Below are 13,944 nucleotides of genomic sequence, written 5' to 3'. Positions count from 1 at the left end.
TATAATTCAATTTGGAATTACTTAATAGATAATAGTAAAAAATATATATTTGTTTTCGAAATTTTAATAAAACAGAAAAAACCTAAAGAGTTACAAAATTAATTAACCAAAAATAAGATTCTACGCCATGAACTGATCGATTTGATCGACAATAAGTTATTTCTACTTATTGTTCTGGTTCAAAAGGTCGAGTTCTGTCTGAGCGCTTTCTGGCTCTACCTCGAATGATCTGTTGAGTAACTTATCCTCATCTATTGGTTCGAATTTGCTCAATTTCTCCTGAACTTGGTCGATTGGCAGATACATGTATTTGTAATTGGAGAAACACTCGATCTTGTAGATCATTGAGTATACCTTCATGACTTTCCTGACATTGATGAGTCCGTTGATGAAAGGTTGTGTTGCATCATCAAATTTGAAAAGGTCGGAAAGGAGAACACCGATGTATGGCAGTGCAGGCTCCTTATTTTCAATGGCCTCATCGAATAATGATCTCAATTTGGCGAACTGTTTGTCAGGAGAGAACTTATCGCGTATTTTTTCCAAAGTATCGCGATCACTTTGCGGAAGAAGTGAGAAATGGACCTTCATTCTGTAGAGGGCGTTATGGTCGAGGCCACCAAGGATAGCCATAGCGTCTAAGTAGTTCTTTGTATCGTAAAGTATGTTCAATACGTTGATGAAATAACTTAAAGTGTCCAACCTCTTCTTTGTGAGGTTAGACTCGATGATTTTGCTTGCTGCCCACTGAGAAACAAGGTTGAAGTGGGTTGTAAGGGCTACAACGTTCGGAGCCCTGTGTTTAAGACGTGGCTTTTCCCAAGCGCAGTCAAGAAGTTCTGTTCTTTGAATCGCGTAGTAGCGGGTGTAGCTCCAAACTGTAAGTTGACGGGCAAGCTCTGACGCTGGAAGGTCAATGATGTCGAAGTTGTCGTTCCATAAACCTTGGATATTTCCGAGCTCGACAGGAATGGTTTTGCCGTCTCGGAGGTGGTTTGTTTTCTTGATCTCACGAATAGATGTAATGTTGATGGTTGGAAATCTGGGACGTACGTGTTCTTCGAAGAATAGATTAATTTTTTCAAGAATTTCGGGCTCAAGATCTTTGCCTGCACCATTAATCCATACAGAAATGAGTTTCATGCATGGGACAACACTCATTTGGTCATTACATTGCAAAGTTCTTTCGCATATTTTTTTTAAGAAGACTTTGTTGGAGCTGTATGAGTTAATTGTCAAGCACATGGCATTCATGAGCTCGGCGTATCTATCCTTACGAGATGTGGAATAATAGATAAGTTGGTTAAGAGAAGCTTCAACAGGGAAGCCGTTTTCGTATTTGATGAAGTTTTCATCACCCTCTTTCTCTTGGGAGAGAGGAGATGTATCTTCGAGCAATTTCGGAGTGGATCCGATCGTGGTTGAAACAACTGAAGCAAGAGCTGCTTGTGTTTGCTTTAAACCTGGTACATTATGACATGATGGAACTGTAAGCTCCCAAAACTTCTCGGATCTTTGAATCGCACGTTGGGCAAGAAGTGCTAAGGCAGATTCTTGTAAATGAGGAGTACTGACTTGATGCTCCCATTCTTTGTGAAGAGAAGAATGCGTTTCAACTAAACCGAGAGTTCTAAGATGCTGACTGATGAGAGAAATTAATACATTTGGATCAACAAAACGATTATCTGGAAGATATTGTCTGGAAAATGCAATGGCTCGCTGAAGAGGATTGACGGTTTCGCGTAATCTTTTTATCTCAGGGTTTCGATTTAAAACTGTTTCACGCCACATAGAGCGATCAACATCAACAGATGACTTGAAAACTCCGTTGGCAAGATCCCTTTCTCGTGATACAGAAAGAGGATCTTTCTGAAAAGTTTGAAATGACATTGCCGACATATCCCTGTCCATCATGTTAGTTTTATATGAAAAATAATCGTTTCGATACTTCAAATCATACTTTAAAAATCGCTTAAATTTGATAATCATTTAGAAATATATATTATTGCTGAAAATGCATTCAATTTTTAACTCATGAATATTTTTTTTTTCTTCGTAATCTTTCAGCGTTTTCTGCAAATAAATCCTTAATTGATCAGGAAATTTGGAATTAATGGTTCTTTTTTACTTAGCTTGACAATGAAGATTTAGGCGAAGTTAATAGTTTTGATGCTTATTTGAAAAATCAGCTATAATATCTTTTTATAATGAACATAATTTCATACCGAAAATAAATATACCTTTGAAATCAAAATTGATATCTTATATCTGAAATCAAAATTTACCTAATCAAACTATGCTCAATCCAAACTCATCATATATCTGATTTCTCAATCAATAAGAATGATCGACATTTACTTGTATATCCAAATATGGTATATTTATGAATGGGATTAGAACAAATAAAAAAATGAAACAATAAATTTTTAGACGACAAAAATTAATAACAAAGTTTAGTATTATTAGAATTGTTAAGAATCAAACAAGGTGATGCAACCGAGATCACAGAACGGAAGACGTTTTCCTGGATCTGATTACGATGCAGATAAAGTGTAGTGACGTGATTTTGATTAGGACGATCATCATTAACTGTGCACTTAACGCAGGATATATTGGCTATGGCTGAAAAGCCATCAAGCAATTCCAAAATTTTATCATTAAGTGTTCCAGTCTGAATAGCTTGAATAATTCCTTCTATTATTGGATCTGTATAGTCCCCTTCGATTTCGAAGACAGGAATGTCGTTCATTTTTGATCTGATATACAATTTATTGGATTCTAAGAAAACTTCAAGTTCTATACTTTCTGGGTTTATATTCTCATCGCTATTATCTTGGTTGGTGCAGAAATCGAGTGATGCCATATTCACAGAGGTTCAAACGAAATCTGAAAGAAGTTTAATTCAAAAAATTCAGAATGGTTCAAAAAACTTCGATCAAAGATGCGTAGATTCATACACTTATTAAAATTTCAAAATATTTTAAAAGAGCCGATGTGGAGAGTTGATAAAAATCATAAAAGTGTCATATTGAATGTTTTCAGACGGTTTGTCAATATTATTTATAGCCTCAAATTTGGGTCATTATTGATTTTGTAATTTAATCGTCGTCGTTATCGATTTTGTAATTTAATCGTTATCGTCTTTTTCTAAACGTGCATTTTTTGCTTTCGGAGCTATTGAACATACATTGGCCCTTACCAGCAATTGAAAACTATTTTTCATTATCAACAATTACATTACTCCGAGTTATTCATCAATCAATGAAAATCGATATATAGTCCATACTTCAATTTACAATATTGGCAAGTCCAATTTCACTTGGCATATTTAACTCATATAGAAAAACCAGTTGGAATCGGCAAAATTATCTTTAATTCCATACATAAGAAAAAAAAATTATAAAGTTCTTCAATAATAGCAAACTAATAGTTTAAATAGATTTACAAGTATCGCCCATCTACTTTTGATATAATTCACATATTAAATGTAGAAAACTGGTTTAAAATAAATATTTCAAAAGTTCGAAAACGATTTATGAAAAAATAACGTGATGACATTTACTAAATTTGCTCTGTATTAAAGTATCGATGATAGAAAGAGCATATTTTGTAAATATTTCAAAAATATTTAAAAGTCGGAGAAATTGTATTGTAATGTACTATAATTATGTTACAAATCCGATTCAATACTAATCCTTCGCTATTGAAGTTGTTTTGAGAAGGATATTCTCTAAATTCTTGATAAATCTTTAAAATCTAGAGTAATCGTTTTGTAAACTTAACAAAACTAAAATGTATACCAATAGATTGGCATTTTCTACGTTTTCAAAGTGAGAGAGTGTAAATTCTTTTTTTTATCCTATTAAGGTTTTTAAAAAATTTAATTAACTTAATTTATATGATCTGAAATATATGACAAGTTAATATGGAGAATTCTTTCAACCCAATTTCAATTTATTGAATTTTCTATTCGAATTCAAAAATTTTCCCAAGAAGAAAAAATAATTAGGAAATTTAATATGTTAATACATAAAATATTTTATTTATTCAAAGAATTCAATTTTCTATTGGATCAAAAAACTTGTGTTAAAGTTCGTATTTTAAGATAACTATACTTTTAGAAGCTGTTTTTATTTTTTTCACCGGGATTTTATTAATTTAATTCTTTCAAAATTTGAATCTTATTGTATATCACCGGACTATGATCATAATAGAGTTGCAATCTCTAATTATAGCCACATTAGTACTCGTGGGTCGATATATCATGGGAGATACAAAATTATTTGAATTTTCTTTTATTTTTTTAAAAAATATTAAAAAAAGTAAATAAATAACTAACAACACAGCATCACTTTTCGTAAAATGCTTTAATCCTAGTCCTTTTCCCCTTAATTTTTCAATCTCTCCCAGGTTGAAATTTATTCCGGGAATTTTTAAAGATGCTTGGTCAACATAAAATTTCATTAAATCTTCCACAGGAGTCATAAACTCTGAACATTTGAAGCGAGCATGAACTGCATCATTCAAATTTTTAAGAAGATTTTTGTTCGAAAAGTGATTCAATACGGCGATTACATGAATACAAGGTAATCCGTATAATTCGATGTGCTTACATGTGCATGAATATTGTGAATCTGACATAATTTTTACGCAATATGTATAGCGACCAAAAGTTGCATAATATAATTCTTGAATTGGATCATATAATACCGAGCTAAACATATCTGAATGTTTCAAAGTTTCATTTAGATTTTTGATAATATTATCTGATTTAAAATCACCTGTTAAAACATTTTTAACAAGATTGAATTCATGTTCAATGAGACGGATAATTAGTTCGGCGGGTTCATATGTATCCCATTTATCTTTAATTTCGGCATTAAGGGATTCAATAAGAGATGTTGTGAGTATGCCAGCGGTGTAGTCAGCGAATCCTTCAAATGGGTTAATACTATCTAAGTACTTAAAGAGATCCTGATTATTTTCGCGGTTTGGATATTCCTCTTGTAAACGAGTTTCTAACTTTTTAATCAAGTCAATTCGTTTTTGAGGATGGTCTGCGTAAGCGACTTCAACAATTTCGGAATAGACATTGATGTATTCCCTTTTTGTTGCAAAATGACGTAAGCAAAATTTATGATCGCAAGAAAAGCCTGATTCTCTAACAGCAGCTATAATTGCCGGACCTTGATCGGAATAAATATTCTTGAATCTGCTTGGTGGAATAAAAGATTTCAATTTAGTGAGCATATCCTTAATTGTTAGAAACAATAAGAATTACCGAAAAAGTGACAAAACATCAAAAACAGGGAGGGGGTCTCAATTTTTATTACTTATATTATTTTACAATATTTATATAAATACTCTTTATAATATATTTTACTATAAAATTATACCTCAAATTCAAATATTTAAAATATTATTTACATAATTATCTCCAAATTATATTTTTATATATTATTTTTCATATGTATAAATCATATAATCTATATCTATGCAAATCTCATCTAAATTTTTTTGAAACAAACCGCTACCATTTTATAATGGTCCATCTTAAATTCATCATAAATTCTGGTACATGTTAGTACCAGAGTCTTCAAATCTCAAACACTCTGGTACCAACATGTACCAGACGCGAGTTTCCAATGCCCTCGTACGATTTTCTATTAAGATCTTCTTGAATGAGAAGGTCTTCATAGAAACTCGTACGAGGGCTTCTCTTTTAAATACTCTGGTACCTGCTGGTATCGGAGTCGACTTTACAGCCCTTTCCCCAATTTTGAAGCTGGGGAAAGTTTTCAAGCAATGAAAGGGAAGCTCTCGCTATGAGGTGAAAATCTAGAATTTTTACCTCATAGCGAGTAATCCTTTGTTAATTGCTTGAAAACTTTCTTCAAATTATCAAAATTTCGAGGAAAGTTTCCTTGCTTCAAAGTAGAGATGGAGCCCTTTGAGCCACTGCATATAGGTCAGTGACTCAAAATACTCCATCTCTACTAGAAATCGCCAAAATTTGGGTCGCAATCTTTGAAATGCGACGCAAGTTTGGGCAATTTCGCGAGGGACTTGCTCCATTTGGTGCATAGATTCACACTCTATGCACCAGATGGAAAAATTCTTTCGCTGACAGCGGAAACTTTGTCTGAATAGTTTAACATTCAGACAAAGTTTCCCGCTGTCAGAGAGGGAATGGAAGGGTAAGAGGTATATATTCATAATGTATACCTCTTACTCTTCCATTCCCTCAAGAAAGTTCAAAAACTTGGGTGCAATCAGAACTGATTGCACCCAAGTTTTTGAACTTTATATAAGGAATTGTTGGCTATGATGTACTGATCATGAATCAGTACATCATAGCCAACAATTCCTTCGCAAACAGTGGGAAACTTTGTCTGAATAGTTTAACATTCAGACAAAGTTTCCCGCTGTCAGGGAGGGAATTAGAGGGCGGGAGATATATAGATAGACTATAAATCTCTCACCCTTTAATTCCCTCAAGAAAGTTCAAAAACTTGGGTGCAATCAGTTCTGATTGCACCCAAGTTTTTGAATTTTGTATAAGGAATTGTTGGCTATGATGTGGATAGCCGCTGCCAGACCAAATGAATTAACCGTTGTGAATAACGTTTCTGAATCTTTATTTAAAAAGATAAAATATCACGATTTTGGCTGCGTTAAAAATCAAAGAATTGATGTTTTTGTCAAAAATCTTTTAGAAGAAGTTGCACCCAATTACTTTTATCGTATTAAAAACGATTTACTTCAAACAGGTTTTATTCCTTCAATTAGAATTCGCGAGCCTCGATTGACAGATTATAAAACAAAATTGAAAAGAGAAGTTCAATCACGTTTATACCAAGTATTAAATTTTGTTCAGAATCAAGAAGCCAATTTGAATCCATTAAGATTTTTATTGGAAAATGCTGAAGAAAAACTTTCTCAAATAAATGAGAAGATACAAAATTCAATTACATATTTAAGATCGTTTGAAATTCCAAATGAATTGTTAGATACGTATATGTTAGAAATTAATGAATTTTGTTATAATTCTCCAGATTATATTTTAGAACATTTCGAAGAATTTTTAGAGGATTTCAAAGAAAAGAATAATTTAATAGACTAAAAAATTTATTATTTTTATTTATTGTGAATTTTAAATTGTCACTTTTTAAGTGTTACTCCCTATTGAAAGTGTCACTTTTTGGGTGTCACTTTTCGGAAATTCTTATATACTCCCAATAATGAGTAAGTTTCCTTTTTTAATACAAAATAAAAACGTTCCATCAATTTGAATTATTCCGCAAAAAGCTTGTGTTTGCATGTAAAAATGAGTTATTGGAGGAATTACAATAAATGAATAAATTTGAAAGTCTTTTGAATTTTCAGGTAATTCATCACCTTTCTTAAATGTATGCAATTCAATTTCATTGTTAACTTCTTTAACTAAAATCATTTCGCAGAATCCTTGTTCGATTTTGTTTATGATTGAAAAAATTGTTGAGAAATAATTGTAAGATTGAATTCTATCCCCTTTTGTGGTTCCTTTAAGTTTATTTACTATATTATGGAACATCGTATAAGTTGCATTGGGAATATTCAATTCTTTTGCAAAAATTTCTTTGCATTGAGGAACATTATCAGAATTTGCTAATTCATAGACTTTTTTTCCTGCTTGCAACTTAAGAATTTTTGGTATATTGTTACTCGGCTTGCATTGCTTTGCTCTATGCTCGTGTTTAATTACTGGAATGAAGAAAAGTTGACCATTTTCATGAGTCTTTACAAGCTCCATGCAAAATTGGCAGTTAGGACAACGAAACTTTTTTCCTTGCTCAAAATTTAATGGATAAAAAGAATTATATGAATCTTTTGCAATAAATATAGCAGCTTCTGTAGGATCTGTAAATTTTAATTTGCTATATCTTTCCTTGAGAATTGGAATTGGGGAATTTTCAGGTATTTCCATTCTATATTTCAATTTTTTACGGGAATTCAATTCATTTTGAATTAAATCCAGCATATCAGCTCCATCTCCTTTTTCTTCATCAACAATAGCTTGGATGGATACTGATATAGTTTGATTCTCTTCCACTATTGTCGGTTCGCTTTCCGACATGAGATAAAATTGAAGGTTTAACGTACTTTTGATACTCTGAGTTAAAAAAAGATTTTCTTAACATAATTTGATTTATTGGTCCTTAAAAAATTCTGATTCAAAATTGAATTGAATCGAACGAGTTTTCCTTTTGAGTCATTTCAAATATTCATGAGAAAGAAAAAAATTCTAGCAATTTCAAATATTTTTGATTTGATTGAATTCAAAAGTGTCACAAATATTCAATGAGAAAGAGAAAAGAGATCGAATATGTTGTTTCTGAGCGAATAGTCAAGCAATATTTCGTTAAGTACAAAGATCAGCATCCGGAAAAAAATAAATGGGTATATCAAAATGAGATTCCGCAAGAAATATTTGAAAAATATCTAGAAACGAAGAAAACAGAAAATATTGATGAAATGTTACGCTGTACTCGAATTGTTCATGTTGTTGATCAAGATAAAAAAGAATTTTATCTTGAATTTTCAAAAAAAAATCAAATTCATCACATATTAAACAAGAATCTAGATGAAGAACATCAAAAGGCTTATATAGATTATCTTGAAAGTTTACTCAAACTTGAAATAAAAAATAAAAATTAAATTAACCCTCGTTAGGATATCGTTGCAAATAAAGATCTGTTTCTCAGAAAGATCCTGATTTTCTGATAAATATTCTGTTGTAACTTCTACAAGGTTTAAGATATGAAAAACATTTTTGAATATTTCATCGCTATCAAATCTGCGGAAACATCTGGAATATAATTTCAAATATTTGTGAAGATTTGAATTCTCAATTGCATAATTAATTAAAAATTCATGTGAATTTAAAAAATCGGTAGATGAAATTTGCATGGGTATAAGAGGAAGTACACAATAATACCCCTGAACTACATACTCTGTAAATGAATAGTGAGGAGAAAGACTTCGCAGAATTTCAAGTGTTTTTATGAATTCTAAAGCCATCTCAGATGTTATATCGACTGCTTTATAAAATAAAACTATAAATTTGAGAAGATAAACAAAATCTTCGTTATTTATAATTGAATTCACGTCATTAAAAAAGTTGAAATAATTTGATATTAGTATATCCGAACATGGAAGAGCAGTTGCATATCCTGGGTAATATTTTAATAATTTTGTAAAGAAATTTGCAATTGCATAAGTTGAATATTGATTTTCGTACTCAATAATACTAGAAAAAATTTCTTTCTTGAGTAAAACTGCGTTTTGGAAGAATTCAACGTCAAGAATATTGTTTTTAATCAAAGCAATAAATGTATCGATGATATAGAGAGAATTGTCACTGCTGCTTATGAAACGTAATATCTCATCATATTGATCGGAAAATGTTGATAAATAAAGGTATTGTATGTTATCTAAAGCTTTAAAATGAATTAATTTTAATGAAAAAATGAAAAAAATCTGGTTAATATAATGCGATAAATATTCGAATAAATTTTCCAGTAGTATCAAATCTATTTGAAAGATATTCGAAGAAGTGATATTTTGAATTGTGAATTTTAATATTGTTTCATTTTGTGTAGATTGCTCGATAATGAAATGTATCAAAAGATTCATTGAATATGAGTCAATGGAAAAGCTTAAATCCTTAGGGATATCCAAAATAAATCTTAATAAAGAAGATTCGTCTTGAAAATTAGCTTCCGAAAGTTCTATTTCAGTCGGAGCTGGAAGATTCCGATCATTTATGAATCTCGAAACGACAGAAAATTTGTATTGTTTATATTTCATTATTCGAAATGATAAACTTCAAAATCTAAAATTTATTTTTTTACAATATATTTCATCCTATTGTCAAGGCTAAATTTTTCACCGGAAGTGTATCAAAAATTGATAAGATTTACGGTGATCTAATTATGACAATTCAATGCATCTCGTGATATAACGCAGATATAAACACAACTGATATTGCATAACTAATAATTGAGTCAAATAACTAAATTATGTGTTATATTTTACATATTTCTTCAATTTTGTAATAAATGGATGTTTAACACTAATTTTTTAAGGACTTCGACTTTAGCATCACATAAATATGTTATTTTCTATATTAAAACGTAATTTTGGTGGTCTTAGAATAGAAAAATATGCAATATTCGTGGAGATAATGAGGGTTCTTAAACATGTTCTTAAAAATAAATAAAATAATACAAATCTTTATTCAATCTTTTGATATTGTTGGTCCTCTCTTTGTGAAAATACTTAACTTCAAAGAGTATTATGTTTTACCTAGTGAGGACCTTAAGTTTGCAAAAACATAATAAAAGTAAAATAAAAAAGATCGGATTTATCACAAAACTTTGAGTATTATAGGATTTAATATATTTTCTTAGTAGATTATATGATTTAGTTTCTTAAAATCTAAAGTATTTCTTGAGGAAAATATAAATTGAAATTCAAAAAGTAAAAAAAATGTAAACAAATCAAATTTTAAATGGACCAAATGTTGATTTTTCATTCGTTTTCTCATTATCGAAAAAAATTTGGAAAGCTAAGAAGTCAATAACAAGTTATATAATACAACAAAAACCCACATCGGATATGTTTTCATCAAATAGTCTCCTAGATTTGTTATGAAATTAAAATATCATGATATTTTAAGGGCTTTTGATTTCAATATTAGAATTATTCAGTTATGTCGTGCTAATATCAATTACTTTATACAATTAATCGTTTACAAGCTGCAAAAATCGAACAATAATTTGACTTTGTAAAAAAAGTGCGTCATTTTTATTCGTTATACTTACAAAATGTAAACATTACGAGAAACATTTACATTTGTAAATGTAACAAGTAAAGTTGTATCGCATAATTTGACTTTGTAAAAAAAGTGCGTCATTTTTATTCGTTATACTTACAAAATGTAAACATTACGAGAAACATTTACATTTGTAAATGTAACAAGTAAATACATCAGATTTAAATTGTAAATGTCGTTTATCTCTCTCATCTCCTTTTTAAAAGGTATTACATACATACGAACGCATGGGTCACTCAATAATTAGCGTGATAATAATTGAGGATAGACTGTAATCGTAATTTTATTTTTGGACTTATATTTCGACATTTTGAAGTCGCTTGAAAGTCTTGCAAATGATTAAATTTGGAAAATTTGACCTAAGTCTGCATTATTTTGATGAATTAAACAATTCTATAAATCTGTTTTCCTAAAAATTTAAAAAGATATAATTTCAATTTCCTTAAATTTATGTAATTCATATATCACCAAAATATTTGGACTGCATTTCGTTTGTCTGCACCTAATTAAAGTCTAAATACCAATTAATTTTGGAGTTGCATTGCTTTTAATGTAAAAATGCACGTTTAGAAAAAGACGATAACGATTAAATTACAAAATCGATAACGACGACGATTAAATTACAAAATCGATAACCTCTCCTCAAATTTCGTTGATATAGAATATATAGTTTATTTCTATCACTTTTCATTTCAGAGTTAATAACGAAACGGTTTTACATCATGATGAAAAAAGTATTTATATACCAATAGAGGTATTATCACAAAATTTATTGTTTTCATAAAAAATGAATATTCAATGGTTTTTGGATTTTTGTAAAGTTCTCAAATTATGAAAGCTTTGATTAATTTTTAAATTGTAATTTAAACTCTACATGTGCTTTTTGATAAAATATTTCCATTCAGGATAATTTAGAATAAAAATCATTTATTTATAGAATCTGTCTCGGCTTTCAAGGAATAAACCTCATAAACTCTAATACCTTACAAATCTATATATCCTGAATCAGGATGTCAATTCGGAAAATTGTTTTCATTTTAGGAGAATATAATTTTCCTTTTGGAAAATTTAAAAAGTGAGACGCGCAGGATTCGAACTTTTTTAAAAGTTGATTTAAATATATTCTAGTGTGGATTCTAAGGATAATATCATATTTAAAATAAGAATATACTAGTTTATGTGGTATAATTTTTTTCGATAAATTTGAGAGCATGTACGTTTAGGACATCAAAAGTGTCAATTCGCTCAGCGAAAGCTGAGCTAGCTTCGTTCTCGAAAGAATAGGGAAGGAGTGAAAGAGAGTGATACAGATGTTGACACATTCTAGGGTTGCAAATTTGGAAGAACAGCATAAATTTGGAAGAGAAAAAAATTCATTTTTGGAAGATTTTCTGGAAGTTCAAAGATTATATAAATATTCATTTATTGTTAAGATTTATATGATATGTAATGCTTGTTCATAAGATAAATATGCTTGTATGATAAATAATTAAATTATTTCTATAATCACTATATCTAACTTTAATTGATATTGATAAAATTTACTATATTTCGAAAGGTATTGAATATTCTTTATAATGCAAAAGAAAAGGAAGAAATCAAAACAATTTCATTTACAAATGTTTATATAATTGGTAATCTAAAGAGTGAAAACATAATATTAAAGATATAAGATGCAATTCCTCCACTGTGGTTTTCAATCTCTTCTTAGGAAGCAAAATAAGATTCCAAATTTTGGGAATCTTTCTTTCAATCAACTATAATGTGTACATGAAATATTGTGAATGACCTCTTTATAGCATGCATGAAATAGTGAATTTTTATTTACTTCCAGATCAAGAAAAAAATGTAAACAATTCAAATTAACTTCCAAAAACTTTTTCCTTTATTCAATTTTTTGATACCAAATATGTTCAATATACTATTTTATGCATTTTTATTAAAAATTATTTTACAGCTTCAAAAAACTTCTTCTTGAATTCAATTTTTTAAGATGAAATGCTGCAGAATATCGTTTCTAAATGCACTTTAAAACATATTTTAATAACTTCCAAAAAGTGAACGTTACTTCCAGCCCTTGAATTTTCTCCAATTCTCTCTCAAATTTAATAAGCCAAGAATTTTGGAAACTTCCAAAGGAAATTTCCAGACAACGATTAGGTCATTAGCATTGCTAATTCTTAAAGATGCTCAAATCATGGTTTAAATGGCTCAGTATATATTATCGTATGTATTGGCTGTTATGAAAGACACCGAAAAAATTCCAAAAAAGTTCTGGATTTCAAAATGTAAAGTAAAAAAATAATTTTTTTATAATCGTCTTTTAGAAGTTGTGTTTTTTTGAGATTGGAAACTTCTCACCTTTTTTCCAAATTTGCAACCCTACACATTCATATCATTTCAACAAATTTTGATCAAATTGAAATTCAATGAAATTCAATTCACTTCATATCCTTCAGTCAGTACATTGACATCCTTCTACATCACAATGATAACTCGTGCATCAATAGTTCTACAACTAACTCAGAAAAAACAAGATTTTTCCTTCCAGCTTACAGCTTTTAAAAAGTTTCGATGATAAAAATCACTCTACTCTTGTTTATCGATATGTTGTGATAGTAGGTAAACGTATTCTTATCGATATTAATAAAAATATTTTTACGAAAATCTGAACCAATTACAGAGTTATTCATAAAGTTTATGATAACTGTAATTACTTCATCTTTGTTTTATATTTGAATAAACAATTTAATTTAATTTGCATAATTTTTTTTTAGTTGAAAGACAGGAAACTTAGTTGAGTTTGTATTATTTTTATCGTTCAATTCATTGTATATGTGAGTGATCCAGATATTTAAGATATTTAGAAAAATTTTATTAATTTGATTAACAAATTTTAATCAAAATAGCAAAAATCTATTTGATAGCTGTAAGCAAACAATAATTTCTATTTCAACCAAAATCACTTATTTTCATCTAAACGTATAAAATTGTCAATTTTATGAGAATAAATTTAAAATCTCATGAAATATAAAGGAGAGTAATATTTTTCATTTTTTTTTCTTTCT

The 13,944-nt window shown here is 29.5% G+C and overlaps 1 protein-coding gene across 1 annotated transcript, besides 10 other annotated features; it reads right to left on the bottom strand.

Moving 5' to 3' along the window:
- Nucleotides 1-11: 11 nt before the first annotated feature.
- Nucleotides 12-1,927, bottom strand: TVAGG3_0325060 (guanyl-nucleotide exchange factor protein; the record flags this gene model as incomplete). The annotated part of the gene is made up of 1 exon (XM_001319224.2): nucleotides 163-1,914. The coding sequence occupies one exon, from the start codon at nucleotides 1,912-1,914 to the stop codon at nucleotides 163-165; it is 1,752 nt and encodes a 583-aa protein (XP_001319259.1).
- A 1,149-nt stretch (nucleotides 1,928-3,076) lies between these two features.
- Nucleotides 3,077-3,162: a terminal%2Cinverted (terminal inverted repeat of MuDR-N2_TV transposon ID:TVAGG3_0325050).
- Nucleotides 3,077-3,294: a mobile genetic element.
- Nucleotides 3,295-4,274: 980 nt separating this feature from the next.
- Nucleotides 4,275-4,305: a terminal%2Cinverted (terminal inverted repeat of rnd_1_family_319/TvMULE1 transposon ID:TVAGG3_0325040).
- Nucleotides 4,275-5,264: a mobile genetic element.
- Nucleotides 5,265-5,292: a terminal%2Cinverted (terminal inverted repeat of MuDR-2_TvMULE3 transposon ID:TVAGG3_0325030).
- Nucleotides 5,265-7,235: a mobile genetic element.
- Nucleotides 7,207-7,235: a terminal%2Cinverted (terminal inverted repeat of MuDR-2_TvMULE3 transposon ID:TVAGG3_0325030).
- Nucleotides 7,236-8,306: a mobile genetic element.
- Nucleotides 8,276-8,306: a terminal%2Cinverted (terminal inverted repeat of rnd_1_family_319/TvMULE1 transposon ID:TVAGG3_0325020).
- Nucleotides 8,307-11,305: 2,999 nt separating this feature from the next.
- Nucleotides 11,306-11,512: a mobile genetic element.
- Nucleotides 11,513-13,944: the final 2,432 nt, after the last annotated feature.

Source organism: Trichomonas vaginalis, chromosome V, assembly GCF_026262505.1.
Source record: "Trichomonas vaginalis G3 chromosome V, whole genome shotgun sequence".
NCBI lineage: Eukaryota > Parabasalia > Trichomonadida > Trichomonadidae > Trichomonas > Trichomonas vaginalis.
The sequence above is the reverse complement of the archived record's forward strand: the minus strand, read 5'-3'. Positions and strand labels throughout refer to the sequence as shown.